The 19892-nt window shown below is 53.6% G+C and overlaps 1 protein-coding gene across 1 annotated transcript in view; it reads right to left on the reverse strand.

The window, feature by feature from the left end:
- Positions 1-425: 425 nt before the first annotated feature.
- Positions 426-19892, reverse strand: part of FXYD6 (FXYD domain containing ion transport regulator 6) — a 52184-nt gene continuing 32717 nt past the window's right edge. The window contains exons 6-12 of the mRNA XM_074936537.1: positions 19326-19375; positions 19180-19196; positions 7168-7270; positions 4221-4259; positions 3459-3533; positions 1565-1601; positions 426-644 (exon numbers count right to left, since the gene is read on the reverse strand). Coding sequence (XP_074792638.1) covers positions 545-644; positions 1565-1601; positions 3459-3533; positions 4221-4259; positions 7168-7270; positions 19180-19196; positions 19326-19375 — 421 coding nt within the window. The 3' untranslated portion in view covers positions 426-544. The remainder of the gene's footprint in view (positions 645-1564; positions 1602-3458; positions 3534-4220; positions 4260-7167; positions 7271-19179; positions 19197-19325; positions 19376-19892) is intronic.

Genomic DNA, 19892 nt, shown 5'->3' on the forward strand with positions numbered 1-19892 from the left:
AGTTAGAGTGGACCAGCATCAATAGAAAAGACTGAGGGAGCCCCACATCAGAATATGTCCCAGTCCAGCACTTAGACCCTTCACTTGCGAGGTTAGAGAGCAATGGTCAAATCCCATCTCAACCAGCAGCTCACTGATCTCGGGGGAGGTATCCAAACCACTGGGCGACTGGGACCGCCCCAATTATCATTTAATGAAGGTGGACCAGCTTCAACAGGAAAGTCTGAGGGAGTGCCCAGCTCAGAATACCTCCCCCTCTGGCACTTAGGCCATTCATTTAAAAGGTTAAAGTTCAAACCCCTTTTGCTTATGGGGATGGAGGGGGAGGAATTTTACCTGCTGGGTTTGTGTTCAGAATTGTCTGATGTTTCTGGACAGAAAAAGAAACTGATACAGGGCAGAGAAACCGGCTGACTCAAACCCACCTTGGTACAAGCTTTAACCCTCTCTCAGCAGGAGCTTTATTGAGGCAAAGAAGCACTGAACCGATTTTACAAAGGAAAGCCATCAAAAGGATTTGTATAGAGGTGCAGGGCTGAGAGGGTTAATGTCTCCGGTGCAAGGGGCTTGGCTCCTGGAGAGAATTCCCCCGACTCCAACAGAGCACTGGGCAGGAAGCCTCTTTCCAGACAGTCCAGGCAGCTCTGGAATTGGAAAGAAAAAATCCAACAGGTTAAATCAGCCGGGAAGTAGAGACCTGCAGACCAGTTCTCAGCTCAGTGCTGTGCCCTCTACTGGTGCACACAGCACTCCTCTTGCACAAACACACCCTGCAGACACACACACCCCAATGGGGATAGGCCACACCTACCGGGCAATCCCATTCTCAGCCCCTTGAGCCATCTGATTGGCTGAGAAGTTTTTGTCCCAGAGTGCCGCTGCACTGTGTGGATGTCAATGCTGTTTCCTCACATTGGATCAGACCCAAAAGGTGCCACCTGGATCCTTTCCCCCGCACCCCACCCCACCCCCTGGCCTCTCCCAAACTGCAGACACAGCCCGCACAGTGTGTAGAGCCCAGCCCCAGCTCTTCCCTCGGGTCTGGTTTTACCTAAGCAATAAATACATGCAGAAAGCTCAGACTCAGACATTCTCCACAGGCTGGGAAGCTCCTAGGACTCCTCTCTCTAGGATGCTCAGCCCACACCCTAGATCCTCTGCCTCCCAGAGAATCCCTCCCATCTCCCTTATGTCCTGGTTGGGTACTGAGCCTCCTGCCCCAGGGAGTCAGCAGAGCCCACTGAACCCTTTCCTAGCAGGATGGACACCTGTTAACGGTGCGGTGCATCCGGCATCACCACCAGACTGATACACTACACAGCCCAGCTATCCACGCTGCCTCCCACTCCCCACTGCTCTCCCTCTGTTCCACGTACCTGCAGCTACAGCTCATCATCGTCACCTTGTCTAAGGAAGCAGAAGGAAAAGAGAGAGAAAGTAGCATCAGCCTGAGCCATAGCAGCCAAGGGGAAAGTGAATGTCCCCGGCCCTTGAACCATCTACAGACTCCCACTAAAGAGAAGATGTGGGCTGACTGACTTGAACGATTTAAAATGACACCAACCTCCTTCTTTTCTTTGCTCCGCAGCGGAACCGCCGACCTGGAAACAAGGGATAGAGTCTGAGGCCTCCTACGCCTTGGCTGATGCTGCCCCTCCCCATCCCAGTGCTCCCTGGCCCCACCTCGGTGCTCCCTGGCCAACACGCCCCCTCACTGCTCTCAGGCTCCCACCCCACCTTCTGCTGCTCCTCTCTCTTTGATGCAATAATCCTGCTGCCCCTGTGGGGCAATGAGCCCCTCCCCTGCAGCCTCTGCCTTCTCAGCTCAGCGTGGCCTCTGCAGCCGTCACGTAGGTACCAAGGCCACCCCACCCACCGTGGTGGGAACTCTAGGCACAGCCCTGGTTTAACAAGCACCAGAGTCTGGCTTGGGATCCCCAAAGCTGTGGGGCCGGCCAGCCCCCGGGCAGTGGGGATGGGGGTGAGGTGAGATCCGTGCCCGTCTCTGGACTGACCCCCAGCTTTGGTTTTTGAGCCACCGGGTCTTGGTTTAGTCCCATAGTTATTTTCCTCCTTGTTTGACTCCAACGTTGGGCAGCCGCCTGCCCCTGCCCAGCCGGGAGGGAGGTGCACTCTGGGAACGTGCTCTGGGCTCTCCCCCACCGGCCTGTGGGTGCCAATGGGACACGTCAGCCTCCTTGAGCTCTCTGAACAAACGCCCTGTTCAGCCAAATGCCCCCACAAGGCCCAGCCAGGCTCGGACACCAGCTGAGAGAGCCTGGGCTGGGAGCTGCCCTGAGCACAGCAATAAAGAGCAGCCGAGCGTCTGGCACCCACATGGAATACGCTGTTATTCCCATCTGCAGAGTGTGCAGCATTTGGGGTTAGTGGGTGAGCCTCATGGCGTAGGTTATTAAAGAGCCCATGGCACTTTGCACAGAGGCCGGGATGCTGACCCAGGCTTTCTGGCCGAACTCCACCCCAGGTCGTTCCATTCTGCATCTCTTACTAAACTGCTGCTGCAGTTTCAAGTGCATACAGTTTTCTCCTTCCCTTTCTTCCCTATAGCACTGTGCACTGTTATTGTGTTTCATCCCAGAGCTGGCTGCCTGTCAGCCGTGGGCAAAGTGTCCCCTGGGTATATGTGGCTAGGTTTGCAAAACAGCCCAGCATGCTGGGTCACCAGTGAGTCTGCAGGAGCGGAGCACTTTGGAAAACCTGATTTCTGCCTCTAGAAATGTCAGATATTGTTGCTTCCAATTTTAATTGGTGACCTTTTCACCCTGAGCCTTAAAGCTGGCAGGAAAATGCAAAATTGCTTCTGCAAATATTTGCACAATCTCCTCCCCACCCCACCCCCATTTTCTGTTGGACTCTTGCCTTGATGGAAATTTTCCTACCAGCTTCTACGAAAGATTAACACGCACCCAAATCTGCATCTAAGTACTGAACCAGGTACCCAGCCTCTGGCCCCCAGCTCAGAGGGGCCTCCTGCAGCGAGAACAAAGAAGAGGGGAGATATGAGAGATAGAAGCCATTGTTCTCACTGATGTCCAAGCCCAGGGCGCAGGGAGGGCAGGGGAGGCCAGGTTAAACATTTCAGGGAAAGTTGAAGCTCTAAGCGTAGCTGACAAATGGAACTGCCCTTGCTGGGGTCCTTCAGGCCCTAGGCCCCTCGGCCCCTCGACCATGCGATGGCTTAAGGATAATGGACCTCATCCTGCCACAAAGCAGGGGCATGTTAGCAGGCCCTTCCGACCCCCCGTCTGTGACGCACACTGAGGCAGGGCTCTGCTTGCCTGTATCTGTGCACGCAGCACGGACGCACCCTCCCCTCCCTTCCCCTGAGCGAGGCAGCCCTGTGCAGCATAGCTGGGGGGCAGAGAAGAGCCCCCACGTGACCCCGGCCTTTGGGCTTGCGGGAGACCAGTCTGCAGCCCCCCAGTAGTGACACTTACTGAGGATGATGAGGAGTCCGACCACAAAAGCCACCACGGCGAAGATCAGCCCCCCATTCCGAACGGTCTCGTAGTCTCGGAACGAGAGAGAGACACCGGTTAGCCTGGCGGAGCAAAGGGAGCCGGGCCGGGGGGGCGGGGGAGAGTCGCATCTCACCGAGCTCTGAAGCTCTTGGGTGAGCAAGAGTCATCTGCCGGTGGGGTGGCCCGTGCCTTCGCTGCAGCTCCAGCGTCAATGGCAGCTGGGCTTGGGCCGCCACCTTATAACAGCGCCCTGAGGGGCTTTGCTTCCGATTCCCAGTGCCATGCAGCTCGGTGTCGGGCCCCCAGCCCCTCTGTGACACACGTGTGACATGTATGCGTGCCACCAAAGGCATCCCACACAGCTACCCACAGGCTCACCGAGCTGTGCGACTGGCTACAGGATGGTTACTGGGGCTGGCACTGCCCACAGATCCATGGGCTAACCATAGGGCAGAAGGGTGACCTGGGGGCTAAGGTCCATGTCGAGATCTCGGCTCAATCCTTGGCCCATCCCAGACCTGTGTGACCAGGGGTGAGCCACTGAATCTGCTTCAGTTCCCCGGCAGCGGGCCAATAGCACTCCCCCTCTGTCCTATTGATAGGGTAATGACATGGGGCAGGGGCCATCTCTTCCACGGTGTTCGGAGCACAGGGGGACTCGAACCACTGGACAAAGAACTACAGACCAAAGGCCGGGGCAGCCGGGTCCTCGTGGGACGGTGCAGAGACGAGTCTTACCATAGGTGAACTTGTCAGGCGCCTGCTCGGGGACGATCTCTGGAAAAAGAGGGAGCAGTTCGGTGAGGAGCCAATGGGGTGGGGTCCCAAAGCTGTTGGTGTATTGTAGCTCCTTGACACGAGGGAGCTGCTATGGATCAGGCTCCCCGCACCCCAGACTCCGGGCCTAGCTGCCCCAGGGAGGGCAGGTCTCCTGAACAGTGCCCAGGGCTCCAGGGAGAGCTGGGAAAACAGCTGATGCGTCCCTGCCCATGGCAGCCGAGAAGAGCCTTCGGGGCAAGCCAGCACAGTGATCCCAGGCTACAGCAGCCCCACTCTGACGGGCTGATGGTGAAGCCCTGTGGGATCTTGTGGGGCTGCTGGCAGTGGAGACTGGGAATGCCACGGATAGATCCTAACCTAGCCCACGAAACCAGCTCCCAGTGGCTTCCACAGCGACCATTACACACCTGCTCCCGGTGCCAGAGAGTCTGCAAGTCCCGTGTACCTCCCCGCCCTCTGCCCACTTGCCCAAGGCCAATGTGGGTGCGATTCATTTTCAACAGCATGTTTCTAAATCTACCCTTCAGCTTAGACCTGAAGCCCCTTCCCCCGCTACCCCCCCTTATTCCAGCCCTTTCTCTTCCCCCAATCCCCCATTATTCCAGCCCTTTCTCTCTTGAACATCTGTGCCAATGCACTTCCTCTCTGACCCACAGGCCCTCCCTGCTAGTCCCGTCTTTGGTCTCCCAAACTGATCTGCCAATGCAGCTCTGGTCCAACCTGCACCAGGGCCTGCTATCCTGGTCCTGGCCTCCCATAGCTCCGCCAAAAGACCACAGTCCTAACCTATAATCACGCTGTGTGAGCCAAACTTTCGCTCTACGTATAACTGCTTGCTGGCCCTAAAGAGTACCTTCACCAGGGCCACATAAATACCTGGGGATCAGCTGAGAGTGGCAGGCTTGGGCACTCCGATCAGGGCACACAGCACTCATGCCCAGGGCCAGGCAATCCTGAGCACGACCTCTGGAGACTCTGCTGGGATTTCACAGCCGGCCTAGGGAGGGCTCCACGTCCCAGGCTAGTGCTACTGGCACGTGTATAGCCCCAAAGCTCTGCAGGCCTACAGTCCCAGATCACCAAAACCTGCTCTGAACGGACAGATTGTAACTGCTGCTGCTTGCCAGGCACCTGCACAGCCCAGCACCCGGGGCGCCAGGAGCGGCATCTTGGGGGAGTCGTAAAACCTAGCAGGGTCCCTGGTCCCCAGAGAGAGCTCTGTGAAGGGAACAGGTCGTGAGGGCAATGGAGAGTGGAGCGGGGGTGGAGCAAGGACACGGTTGATTTCACAGGCTACATAACACAAAGGTCTCCCTTGGGGCGCATGATTGGCTTTCCAAAGAGTCCTCAGCAAACTCCTATGTTTTACAGACCATTTTTTCCATCATGGGAAGCAGCTAGAGATAGGTTGGATTCCAGGTCCCTGGGATTGGGGGATGCGGGGGGAATTGGTTTCCAGAATCAAACTTCCTGGGTGGATCCAAACACCCCGAAAACTTTGGGCAAGTTCCAATCTCGACCGTGTCTAAAGCAATGTGTTAAGGAGGAGGAGGAAAAGGTTAACCTCGGTAGAGTAACGTTACACAGCTGCAATCAGTCACTGGCACATTCAATATTCACCTTCTAACCTGCCTTTCCAACTCAATTATTTCTCAACACGCGCAGAGCACTGGGTAGAAAACAGCCGATAACTCAGACTCTGATTCATCTGCCTGCCACCACCTTGCCTTTTACAGTGCTGGCTTTGTTTGTAGGTGGAGTGGGGGGGCCTTGTTACTCACTGCATTCCAAACAGGGCACGTGGGGGTTGGGGGAGAATAAGACAGAAAAGAGGGATAAAAAGGAAAGCGCAAGAATTGTCACAGATTCAAATCTCCATTTTAACCATGGGCAGATTTACTGCTTAGCCTGTGTCCCCCTGAATGGCTCCAGGGTGTCTGGGGACTGTGGAACAAACTCCTCCTAAGGAACCTGTGTTTGCACAAGTCAGCCACCATTTGTGGGTGTTACATCACCGACACCCCGGTTTCACACAGTGCCCGCTTGTAATCTGAGGCAGCCAGCAATTCCCACTCCCTTTGGTGAAGTGGCAGGGCAGAAGCTGGCCTCCTGACTCCTCAGTACCACAGCACAAATGCCCCAGGCTGGAACTACTGCTTTCTGCTCAGACGGGTCACACAATAATACCACTGCGCTGACCCCTCATTCTGTCCCCCGGCAGCTTTTCTCTGCTCGAGGTCCCCTTCCCTTGCCACAGAGTCCTACGGTGAGAACAACTGCGAAGGGAAAATCCCTCTACAAAAATAGTGACCCTTCCTAGAACTACTACTCCCTCTGCTGAGGGGAGAGCTCTTGGGGTTATTTGGACATCTCTCCTGAACCCTTCGAAGGTTTCCCCAGCTCAGCCTCCGGGCACAGCCCTCTTTTCATGTGAGAGGATGAGATCACTCCAAGCACTAGGATAAGGCATCTAAAAGCATCAGCCAAAAACTTTACACCTGAGAGCCTAATGGCCGGCTCCTGATCTCTTGTGAAGGCTCCACCCAGAGAGCAGCCTGGCTTCCCGAGGGACTGAGCATCCTCAGCCCAGTGGGGCAGGAGCAGCCTGTGCTCAGCACCTTTGACAATCAAACCACTCTGCTGATTTAGATGTCTAACTGGGGCTTTCGGCCCCCACATCTCAGAGCACTGGGAACACTTCCCTGCTAAAGAGCCATTCAGGTCTGTCTGTCTGCACAAGCACAGAGTGCTGTCTGCCTGCCACGCCTGCCAGCAAAGCCTGAAGTCCAGTGCAGAGAGGGTAAATGAATGGCAGCGTGCTCCCAGGTACAGCCCGGCAGAGTGCAGCCTGCCTCCGACAGGAGCGAGTTTGTCCCTGGGAGCCGAAGAGCAGCGAGACCCTTACCGTCAGCCATCTTCCCAGTGAGCCGTCCAGCGGTGCCTTGGCCTGGGCGCGTGCACCACCGGGAAAGCATATTAATAGGGGGCGGGTGGACAAACGCCATTAAACATTAACGGCCTCGGTATAATGTTTATCCCAGTCACAAGGTGAGGCACATGGCCCAGACCCAGGTTTTGGAAACATTGGACACCTTGAGGGGCAAAGGAAAGAACAAACCCCTGCAACCAGCTCTCTCCAGTTCACACGAAGCGCAGGGGCTGAGCCGGACGCACCCTCAGCCTCCGTTTGAAAGGCCAGTGGGAGTGTCATGGAGTTCAGCGAGGGGCATCTCAGCTCTGACAGGCCCAGCAGGGCGAGGGGAAGGGCTAATAACTAATTAGGGCACTTTTCATTCTCCAGGCTTGGCAGACCTTCCTACTCAGCCCCCACAAGCTCTGCCTGCTGTGCCCTGTCATTATCCCCATGTTATGCGGGGAAACTGAGGCGCAGAGCGGGGAAGGGACTTGGCCGAGGTCACCCAGTGAGTCAGTGGCAGAGCTATGGGATTTCCTGGCTCCGGCCCTTGGCTTTGATCATGTCTCTTGGCTGGCTACTGGCTAGCAACGTAGGAGGGGAAGGGGAATCCTACCCCATCACCACTCTGGCAGCTTGGTGGGGAGAGAGGGGTCCTACTAAGGCCAAGCCAGAGTTCAGCATTGCTTGGCCCTCCTGCAGGCCCAATGTCTGAGTTGCTGATGGAGCAGCCTGCCCCAATCCCAGTCCTTCGGAAAAGATACAGTAGAACCTTAGAGTTATGAACACCAGAAAGTTGCAAACTGACCAGTTAGCTACAGACCTCAAGTGGAACCGGAAGTACACAATCAGGCAGCAACAGAAACCAACAACAAAAAAAAGAGAAGTGAATACAATACAATAGTGTGTTAAACATAAACTACTAAAAAAATTAAGGGAAAGCAGCATTTTCCTTCTGCATAGTAAAGTTTCAAAGCTGTATTAAGTCAATTTCAGTTCTAAACTTTTGAAAGAACAATGATAATATTTTGTTGAGAGTGACAAACGTTTCAGAGTTACGAACAACCTCCATTCCCGGGGCGTTGTAACTCTGAGGTTCTACTGTAATCAACACACGTCTCAGCAAAGGCAGCATCCTGCACCCAGGGTAGCAGGCAGTCCAGTCCAGTCCGTGCCATTAGTTTTGCCAATGCTGTCTGCACACACAAATCGCTTTGTCCCCCGTCCTCCCCCCCCCAGGTCTGTAAACCTCCCACCTCCCCAGCAGCCAGAGGCTAAGTGCTGAGCGGTCTGTTAAGTGCAGTTTGTTCTGTTCTGGCAATGAGTGACTAGCAAGTCACGCATCCCATTGGGTTACTGTTATGGTGCTTACAGAGTGGAACCTGCCCCAGGGAGTTCTCTCTGAACCAGATTCCCAGAGCCTACAGGGAACACACTCCGACACCACAGTGCTGGGCAGCAAAATAAGAACCTCGCTAGCTGAATAGCCTGACAAAACACCATCCCAGGTCAGCTCTGAGAATCTAATCAGCTCTGACTACAGCCTCAGTGATATCAAGGTCTTGTATTAAAACCCTGGCCCTGAGGAACTGCTCGGGAGGGGTGCGTTTCAGAATGTTTGTCTTTGTTATAAAATGGCTCCCCTTCATGCTTTTCATAAGCAAGAAGCAACAGTTGTAACATTCGGGGCTGGGAGGACAGCATGCCTTTGTCTGTCTGTCTGTGGATTTATGCCAGGTGCTGATCAGCACAATGTCTGAGTGCCAGGGTTACAGGCTATTTACTGACACCAGGTCTATTGTTTGTCTCTTTAAAGCAGACCAAGGTATCACCACTGGAATTCGGATCTTAGCATCATTGACTGGAGACAGTCTCAAATCAAGCCCAAATGTTGGGGTACTGGAAATCTGAATCCTACTTCTGTGGCTTGCATCAACCTCTGTCACTGTCCTGGCCCTGTAGCACCCACGCCCTCTCTGACCCGGCTCACTAACACTCTGGGTGCAAGAATCTCCCCTCTGCAGCAGCCCCTGTGATGCAGCCTCCCTGTTCTCACTGCCACATGCACACACTCGCTCTCTGTTTTCAACGCTCATTTCAGACCACATCTCTCCTCTGGCCCAGACCTCACACTCCTTCTCCCCCGACCCCATCCCCCACTTTCTGACTTTGCAACCTGTTTAACGCTGAGACACATCTGGGATTGCAGTTTTTAGGAAAGGGGCTGTGCAAGAGAAAACTGAGATGTACTGAACCCAGATTCTTATTGCACAGCTTCAATAGTGCAAAGTGGCTGGCTCGCCACACACACACACACACACACTTCTGAAAATCTCTGGTTATTGTTAAAATTGCTGCAGAAAATGGGGCCATTGAAAGGTGACTTGGAAGGATTCCCTCCTCCTAGCACAAAACTGATTTTATCGCCTGTCATTAGTCAGGAGACACAGTCAGCTCCCTCCTGGCGCCTCACCAGTTGAGCACAGGCATTGTTTGCTGTTTGCACTGGCCACTCACAGGGCTGTAGCAAATGGGCACTAAACCACAGCTGAGCAGCAGGGGCAGCTTCCCACAGTTTCTTCTACTACAAGCTTCCAGGGGAGGAACCCTGTCTCCCTGGCTGACATTAGCACAAAGCTAGCGCAGAGGTTCTACAGATCTCACACACACAAGATCCAAATTTTGCAGCTTGAACTCAGCTCGGAAAGGGCACAGTCCTCCTCCTTGTGACTAAAGCGATGTCTACACTGCACACCTTACAGCGGAACAGCTGGCAGTATAGCCGCTCTTTGTCGGCAGGAGGTAATTCGACAAAATAAAACCACCCCCAACGAGGGGCAGTAGCTTTGTCGTCAGGAGAGCATCTCCCACCAACAAAGCGCCGTCCACACTGGCACTTTTCATCAGTAAAACTTTTGTTGATCGTGGGGTGTTTTTTCACACCCCTGACCGACAAAAGTTTTACTGATGAAAGTGCAGTGCAGACATAGAAAGTTGCAAGCGAATTCAAAAGGAACATGACATCTTAGAGAGCTCCCCAGCCTGGCGAAGCAGCAGCCAGAGGGTGCAGCAGAGACAAGGCAAGGGCAGATTAAGGCAGACCAGGGCCAGGAGCCAGCAAATCCTCAGGCTCTTCTTCAGGCTTCTCCCAGCCCCGATTCTTCCTTCCACGCTCCCATCACAGGCTCAGCAATGCTGCCGTGCCTCAAACTGGTGGCTCAGTTCAGGATCCCCTGGGGCCCAGAGACCCCTGGAGTAAACAGCGAACCCCTGGTTTCATTGCAGCACAATCAGGCCCCATAGCTGCCCTAGTGCACAGGCTGCAGGATCTACCCGCCAGCTGAAAGCACGCACCACTACTCCAGAGCTAGCCCCACACCGTTGCTCAGTGCTCAGGGACGTCTTGGCAGGTGCATTACACCCCATTCCATGCATGCTCTGTCGGCTGCCTGCACTGTGGGAAACTGGGGTTCTGCTGGTTGGCCAGTGGTGACCTTGCCCTGTACCCCAAAAAGCAGACAGACAAATATTCCCGTCATTAGCCAGTACTTACAGTCTGAGCCATAGGGTCACATCACAGCTCTGCACGGACCTCCAGGGCACAGAGGGGTGACTCCGGCGGAGCTCTGCTAACGACGGGTTGGGGCAATAAACACTTTGCCGGTACATGGCTGGGGGACCTTTTCCTCCATCACTTCCATCTGGCTGTGGGTTCACGCAGATTGTTAAACCCTGGGCTCAGTGAGCATGTCTGGCTTTGCACAGCAGAGCGTGGCCCTTTGGCTTTCTCTCCTAGTCACCCCTCCACTCAGCCAGGATAGTGCCTGAGGCTTTGGGGGTTTAACCATTTCCAGACAGAGGAGCTGGCGACATTTGGAGACAGAACACGACCTCTGTCCATTGGAATTTACCGACGCCAGACCAAGCCATCCCTGGGTTTGCCTGCCTTGGCTCGTGTCTGGCCCTGCATGCAGCACTGGAGAGCTACGGGACGGGAGGTGGCTTTTCAGTCCTCTCCATAGTCACATTCACCCTGTAACTGGCTCTAAGATTCACCAGGAATCCTGGGAAAACCCAGCTTTCCCCTCTGTTCTCATCTGCCTTTGTCGTTCTAAAGTTTAGGAGCGGGCGTGGGTTTGTTCCCCCTCTTTCTTGTATTATCACCTGTGCAGAAAGGAGTAACCACTTCCAGGCTGGTCTGATCCTTCCCCAGACAGGCCGGAGGTGGTCCTGTGCTGTGGATCAAGCCGCTAGCCTGTTGAGATGGGCCTGGGAGCGCCCTGTTCTGGAGACCCAGCCCACAGCCTAAGTGTCCCTTTGATTTTGCTGTAGATAGCCCAGTAAAGGAAGGAAAGTGCCATACAGCAGAATCCCTCGCCCCTTGCCCTACGGGCTGCTGCAGGATGGAAGCACACTGGAGGTGGATCTGAGGCCCCTGGAAAACCTGCTTCAGTTGCAGCTGAGTGAAGATCAGTTGAAGGGAGAGAGGTGGCTGCAGAGATACTCAGCTCTGCCATGTGGAGAATAAACCTACCAGGCCCTTTTGGTACTCTGCACACCGGCGAGTCTCAAAGCGCTTTACCAAAGTAGCGCAGGGAATGATGCGATTCGCCCAACACCGCACGGCAGGCCAGCAGCAGACTTGGGAATAGAACCCAGGAGTCCTGACTCCCAGTCCTGTGGTCTAACCACAGACGGGCCCCACACACAGCCTTTGCCCGTACAAAAGCCGCAAGCATCTCCAGGCTGAGGCTGTCATACCGAACTGAGCAGTGCGTCCTTCAGAACGACGACGTGAGCAGAACAGCAGCTCCCTGGTGTTAGAGAACGTCCTCTCTCTCCACTGGGAGCTGTGAGTCCCCCCAGGCTCAAGTCCGGGGAGCCTGCTGGATGCAAGGCTGCCATTCAGAGAGGCAGCAGCTTTATGCAAGAGGTGCCGAGGCCCATGAAAATGCCCTAGGACCTTTAGATGGCCCAGCATCTGGCTGTGCCTGTGGTAAGAGCATAGGCAGTGTTGCCTTCGCCACTCCAGGTCAGGTGCAGCTCACTTTTTTCACCCAACTCGTGAGCATGAGGAAAACTCGTCCAAACTCAGATGTACCCAGCAGATGAAGCTGCATGTCCAACCTAACAGCCCAGCTGCAGGACGAAATTAGCTTCAATTATGCTTTGGTTCCAGCAAGAATTCAATGCATGCCCAGTCAGCACGCAATGTGGTGTTAACTGGAAAGGCTGGCTGCCGGGTGGCCTTCGCCAGCGAGTCCTGACTCGTGGGAGATCCACAGCAGGAGCAAACACAGTAACTCACCACCTGGAATCCACCCGCTCCCAAGCAGTGTGTGCGCCAGCTACGCTGCACTGAGCTGTCCCCAAGCCTTGCTCACGCCAGGCCGGGCTCTGTCTCCAACCACTGCAATTTGCTTTAAAGGAAACTTCCAAGTGGCCTCTGCATATCGTAAAAAAGGCCTGCCCCAGGGGCGCTGTTTTCTTAAGTATTTTCAAGACTGCTGGAGCAGCGAAGCACAAAAGTCTTGGAAACGCTGAAGTGAAAACAAAACTTTCCAGAAACACTGCTTGATCTTTCCTGCCCAGTGGGTGACCTTGTAGTGCCGATCTGCTAAGGAGAGAGCCATGAAACCAAAGGGAATTTACCAGGGTTTCTGCTTAGATGGAGGGTGACACTATTTCATCAAAGTAAAATAAGCCCGAGGGAAAATGTCTTTCATGGGTCTGGTGCTTTGAGGCACTGGTGGGAACAACCCATGGTTCTGTCCCCATCTCCACCTCAGACCCAGCCACTGGCTTGCTCTGTGCCTCAGTTAACCCCAGGATAACAGGGTCTGCCTCCTGGAGAGGTGGTTGGCTTCATTCATGGCATGTTGGCTGGGAGCATAGAAACCTAAAGCCATTATTCAACAGTTAAAAGGCGTCTTTCTTGGAGCTGCCTCTGTCCCTTGGGAGACAATGAAGTCCCTATCCATCCTCCCCTCCCAAGCAGCAGGGACCAGTGGGACGCTACCAGAAGCTTGTCACACACCTGGAAATCTAGCTTTTCTATTAAAATAAGCAGAATTTTGATTTTGCCATGAGACTCATGGGGGGTCTCAGAAACATCTGGGCATTAAACTACATCCAGCTTCCGCGTGAGGAGGGCAGGGCCTCCGCTGACGGCGGGCAGAAATAAATAGCTTCCTGCCCTGGCACCGTCTGAGCCAGCCCCCCAGAGCAGACACAGACACACTGTACTGTCTGGGAGCCTCGTGACTCTGGCACAGCTCTACCCCCCATGAGCTGCTGGGGCCAGCCTGCAACGGAAACATCCTGCAGAGAGACGCTGCCAAGGGCTAGCAAAATCCACTGCCAGGGAGCCAGGGGCAGCCCTTAGGAACACTGGTTCCTTATTCCAATGCTTGTGGTGGAGGGGGGGGGGGGCACGTGACTTGAGCTGAGTTAACTCCAAGTCTTCCAGAGCCAGGGCAGAGACCAGGTGGAGGTAATAGCTTTTATTGGCCCAACTCCTGTTGGTAAGAGAGACAAACTCTCGAGCTGCAGAGAGCTCAGAGAGCTCTTCGACAGGGTGCACCCCCTGCTAACCTCTAGCCTTCACAGACGGTTCTACTACCCTCCGCAGCACGCAGAGACCTCCCCCCACGTGCGCCTGCACCATCCCCATCCTCCGCTGACTGCGCCGCCTCCCCATGCCCGCCAGGATTTAAGTCAAAATCACCCCCTTGTTTTTGCTACTCCGCCCAGCTAAGCTGGGCTCAGCCCAGAGCAATGCGAGCAGCAGAATGGCCATCCCGCGGGAAATCCCAACAATTAAAAAACGAAACAAACATTTGGCCCAAATTGGGATGAGAAGTTGACATACTGAAATTACCTCAGAACGAAAAGTTCCAAAATACTTTGATTCTGAAATGGGTACACGATTCAGCGCTCCTGAGCAAAACCTCTCCCTGTGGTTTGTGGAACTGACCCCAACGTTTCACTTCCAATCAATTCAACAGTAAATTGCATTTCCCTGTGGTGGTGCACTGCCTCAAGGGAGTGCCCGATACCCCTATTCTGGACAGCCTATATCTCCCATGATGCACCATGCTGCTTGGGCAGGGGAAGATTGCACTGCATCCTGGGAAGCTGTAGCTGTGAACTTGAATGATTGTTAAGAGTAATCGTATTTATTATTTGTATTGTGATATCACCTCTGATCCCCAGTCACGGAGCAGCACCCCATTGCGCTAGGTACTGTGCAAACACAGAACAAAAAGGCAGTCCATGCCCCAAGCCCCTTACCAGCTGGGTCTGCTAACCACCGGCCTTCGCTTCCGTTCAGGAAAGAGGATTTGGTCCTCCCCTTAGACATCCCGGCATTATGGTGCAAAACAGTTAGAGAATCACTGAGATAGAAATGATATTTTATTCCTTGTTTTCCCCGTAGATTCTGGATCACAACACAGAATACAACAGTCCGTTATCACAGCAGCAAGGTTTTTGCTGATTTAAAATGAAAACACGACAGTTGGTTTTATTTTACAACATTCAAGATTTTGCCATTTTCTACATATATGATTTTAATTTTTTTTTATATTGACTGCACACTACAGACACTGAAGTCACTCTGAACACAGAACTCATGGTGTACGTACAGCTAACACTCGGGGGGGGACGACTGGGAGGGGTTTTGCTTGTTTGCCTGTTTGAATCAGTAGAATGCCACCAAGAAAAAAAGAACATCTCACTGCCTGCTACAGGTTGGACAAAGAAAAGAAAGAGTCTGGAGGTGCACAACACGCATTCACTCTGCCTCACACTGCGGGACAGGAGATGCTTCCCATCTCACACACCACTGGAGGAAAACAAAATACTTTGTCCTGAAGTCATGGATCCCAAACAAACCTTCCTTCTGCTCACCAAATCTTCCTGGAACGGATCTGGACCTACACTGATGTTCTGAAATCTTCATCTCCCTTGAATTTAATTTTATTTCTTTCCCCTTGTTTGATCTCACGTTGGGTTTGTGCATCTGCCTGGCAAGTGCTGGGAACCTTACGAGGTAACCTGACCACATGAGTTTGCCCCTTGTAATGCATAAGTCACCAGGAAAGACGACAGGACTGGGCCATATTCCTGGGTAATCAGAGGTTTGGATAAGTGACCAGACTTTGGGAAGTTTTGGGGGGAAAATTCACTCCGTGCCCTGGGCCAGCACAGAGGCTGGCAACACTTAACTCCTAGATACACCTGGGATTGTTCAGTCTGTGGAAGAGAAGAATGAGGAGGGATTTGATAGCTGCTTTCAACTACCCAAAAGGGGGTTCCAAAGAGGATGGATCTAGACTGTTCTCTGTGGTAGCAGATGACAGAACGAGGAGTAATGGTCTCAAGTTCCAGTGGGGGAGGTTTAGGTTGGATATTAGGAAAAACTTTTTCACTAGGAGGGTGGTGGAATCTCCTTCCTTAGAAGTTTTTAAGGTCAGGCTTGACAAAGCCCTGGCTGGGATGATTTAGTTGGGGATTGGTTCTGCTTTGAGCAGGGGGTTGGACTAAATGACCTCCTGAGGTCCCTTCCAACCCTGATATTCTATGATTCTATGAAGGCAGCATAAGAAATAAGTGGTGCATGGCCCACCTGCATGGGGGCAGCCTCCACCCTATCAGAGCTGCCCTCTGAGCCCTGGAGGGTCACCCAGCACCATTCAGGGCTCTGTTTTCTCTGCAGAGGCAGAGGGGAGTGTTGTACAGCAAGTGGGTGCTGACAATGTCTAGCTGCTATGGAATTACACGACATTAATGCCAAGGACTCGACCCCCTGTACCCCACCACAGGGCACTGGAAAGGAATTAACAAAGGCGTGGCCACTCACGGTAAAGAGCTGCTGCGTTTAATCTCCTGCAGTGCTCCATGGATCCCTTTGCTGGTTTAGACAAAAAAGAACTGGCCCTTTAACAGAGACAATGTCTGAGACGAGACCTGTTTAGTCCTCAGAGACAGTCTGACCTCCTCCCCGACAGACCGACCCGCAGAGTCACACAGAATGGGAGGCGGGGAGCAGGATTACTGGCTGCACAGCCAGCTTTCCCGCATAGTGTCACTGTGCTGGGGCATTTCACAGAGATCACATTTACAGTAACATCTCCCGGGGGAGGCGATTTTAGCTCTGAGCTCAGAGAGGAGGGTGCTGCAGCGACAAGCCACATGCTGCAGAGAGCTCTCCTGGGTTTAAACTGGCATGAAGGTGCGGTCTGAGAAATAAAAGCATCTGGCTTTTCTGCTTTCTCCTCACCAGCCAGGGCCCCTGGGGCCGTGCTCCGGGGCCACATGAAGGTTATTGCTGATACTGCAAAATGCAACTGCAATCTGCTCCCCAAGGGTCTCGTCCAGCCGTACCGTGTTGTATTTTATCTGCAGATTCAGTTTCACCGAAACAAAACTGAAGTGATTCCTGAAGCCCCGTCTAAACTAAACAAAAACTGCATCACAAGAACAAGAACCTGCTGCTTGCAATGCTTGGAGCGTGCAACGTTTGTGTTGCACATGTGCACACACCAGCCATCCACAGCACAAGCACTGGCTGGCTGCCACAACTGGGACGAGGCCTTTAGCTGAGCTCTGGTTCAACTGGTGCCACTGGCCGTGGGTTTCTCACTAGAGCCACAGGTGCAGAGCCTGAGCCAGGATTCAGATTTCAAACTCCCCAAAGCCCAGGAGGGAGTCTGGGCCTGGGCTCTGGGTTTGGCCACCTTAGAAATCTGGATGTGAGTTCAGATTCAGACCCCCCCGTCCCTTCGTCAAACATGCAAGAGTCTGGAGCCGGGGGTTGGTTTGGACCCATCTCCAGTTCTAACAGATTTCCTGCCCCGCCAAGAGAATAAAACACAATCAGCCCAGATGTGAAAATAATACCCCCTTCCAACCCCCTTCCTTAGTTAGCAGTGTGGTGTATGATCCATGCTCCTAGGTCTGAGAGGCAGCCACCCAATCCCCCCCCCCCCCCACACACACACACACAGAAAGGACGAAGAACCACACCCCCAACGTGGTGCCAAGCGAAGTGCCATGGGGAGCACATCCTGACAATCTCACACAGCCGCACACCACTCAACAGCACTCGAAAAACGAAGAGAAACTTACTAATACGACATCGTCAACAGCTAGCCTTAGAGGTGATGGTCGTTATACATGAACGTTACACATTACAGTGTAGGCAGACAGTACGGCGCGTGGAGTTTAGTTAGGTTTTTATACAGAGAACCGGTATTAAAGTACAGTGGGTAACACAGACACAGCTTCTTTGCATCTCCTCAGGAGGACCTGTTGCTGTCATTCTTGCTTTCTTGCAGGTCGCTTGCATTTGTGATCCAAGGGTCTGTCCTCAGGTCTCTGATCTGTGAGAAGGGAGGACAATGAGTCAGTCTGGCTCCTGCTACTCAACCCCTCATCAGGGAAGAAAGCAGAGGAGACACTAAGAAAAAGCCAGAAAAAGGCAGATTGCACTTGCTTTGTCTGGCAAAGATTAACTAGAAGCAGGTGCTTGTTCACTGCAGCAGACACTTCTGGGACCCAAATTTACGTTTTCTTTTTAAAAAATCCTGTATTTTGGTGCCACATTTTCACATCTGCACTTATGCAATCCGAGAACAGACACAATGGCATTGACCTGCCTGACCAGTTCCCGCTACCCAACAGAGCACGACACTGAACACTCTCAGACAGGGGTTTGCAATCTACCCATCACTTTAAGAAAATGTCACTGCAACAAAAACATTCAAGGAAAACTCCATCTGTGAGCAGGGAGTCCCTGAGCAGAGACAGAGGGGAAATGAATCTGTGCTTCGCGAATTCACTCAGCTCTACATAGAGCCAGTAGGAAATACAGATGGAGCCGCAAGCAGCACGCACAACAGGACACCAGCAGGTGGAAGCAAGGAAACGTAAGCCAAGTTACCGGGGTAAGTGCCTGGTTTTGCAGGGTTTGTCATGTCTTAAGAGAGCCCAAGGACCCATCCTGGTATCTGAGGTTCCATCCCAAATTAACCAACTAGAACGCAACCTCCAAATAAACAGCCCCAGCAGAAGGGCCACAGACCTTAACAACAGGCCCCTAGAGCCATTAATGCTAAGCACCCACTTTGCCAGAGGCACAAAGCACCTTTCCCTGCGAGCAAAGCACCACCTTAAGTGTAACCGGTCCGCCAAGCCGCGTTCCGAGAGTACAGTGAAAACCCAAAATCTCCAGAAAGACCATGCCTCTACGGTGGGTTATAAAGTAGGAGGAGCATCAGTAATGTAGAGCTCCTAGAGAAGGGAAACTCCCCAGCTAGCCATCCTGTACCCAGTGGCCTTACGGCTTGCATGGTGTTGAGGACGCAGGTCAGGAAGGGACAGAGACATGAACACCAGGGAGCACTGGCTTGAGGAATGTAAAGTGTCAGCCCTGCCCGGGCAACGCAGAGGCAGGTTACACAGACAATCCGACGCGCCGCTGCGCTCCGCACAGATCGCACGTGTGTGGCTTTATCGTTCACAAATCGCACTGCCGCAAACCAGCCCGGATCTGAGTGACAACAGGACGCCTGACTCCCAGCCCCAGGGCCAGATCTTGAGGGCCACGTCGGGCCCTGTTCGGCTCTCACGCCCATCAGTCTCACCTTCGGTGGATTCACACACAGGCATGGGAGACCAGAATCAGGCCCTTGGGGTTTTTTTGCAGGTGTCACACGGGGACTTTATCTGAGTACAGGCCTCAGGGACCGGATCCTGGAATGGACCCGATACTGCAGCACAACCGAGTAACATGTAACCCCCCCCCGATTTGTGCTGGGGTCCTGTGCTCCCTGCTCGGAACAAACTGCACCCCCTGCCCCACGCTATCCCTGCTAACATCGAGCGAGGCTCTGACCTCAGCCCTGTGTGCGGCTGCCATTCACCCTGTCCGGCATGGAGAAGCAGCACATACGAAAAGCTGGGTATGGCTCACCTGATGGCTCTAGTTCAGTTCTCTGCCTTTTGCGCCCCTGTTGCTGCAAAGAAAATGGCAAAACATCTTTAAAAGTTCAACCAAGAGGCCTGAGCCGCCTGCCCAGCAAGCAGCCAGGGGCCATCTTTCAATGAAACACAACATGTGTGCAGCAAGAGAACCAGGTTCTTACCGTTTGAGGCAATCAAGTTCTCCGCCTGAGCCTCCTCATCCCCAGGGGCTCTGCAACGAGAGATGCACAGTGAGAACTGCGAGGCGCCACCCCTTGCCAGTGCACAGAGCAGGAGTTTGGACACTGTTAACAGTGCGTGATGCTGGGAGCGGCTGAGCACAGAGACCAGGTGGGCTATGCCTGCTAAATGCCTGTCAGGTTAGGACCTCAGTTTTGTGACCCAAGTGCACACCAGTGAAGAAACGTGGACTCTCGTCCATAACCACCAAACCAAGAGCAAACTGACTCAGCCCAGGGCGGGAGCTGGGGTGGGTGGGAGCCCCAGCGACTCAGAGATATGGGTACTACAGACCAGCAGGCAGGGGTGGCTGTGAGCGCTCGGAGCACTGGGGAGGAGATGCTCTCAGTCCGTTGGAGGGAGGGAGGTGTGAGGGGAAAAGGATCCGTTGTACAGTGGCTGGCTCTCTTGGTTAGCCTAAGTTTGCACAAGCCTCTCTGGCCTTTGCAGGGCCCTATACGAAATAAAGCAGGCCCCCATCGAGCCCCCGGCGCACCACTGCACCACCC

The sequence above is a fragment of the Natator depressus genome, chromosome 22 (genome assembly GCF_965152275.1).
Source record: "Natator depressus isolate rNatDep1 chromosome 22, rNatDep2.hap1, whole genome shotgun sequence".
NCBI classification, from domain to species: Eukaryota; Metazoa; Chordata; order Testudines; family Cheloniidae; genus Natator; species Natator depressus.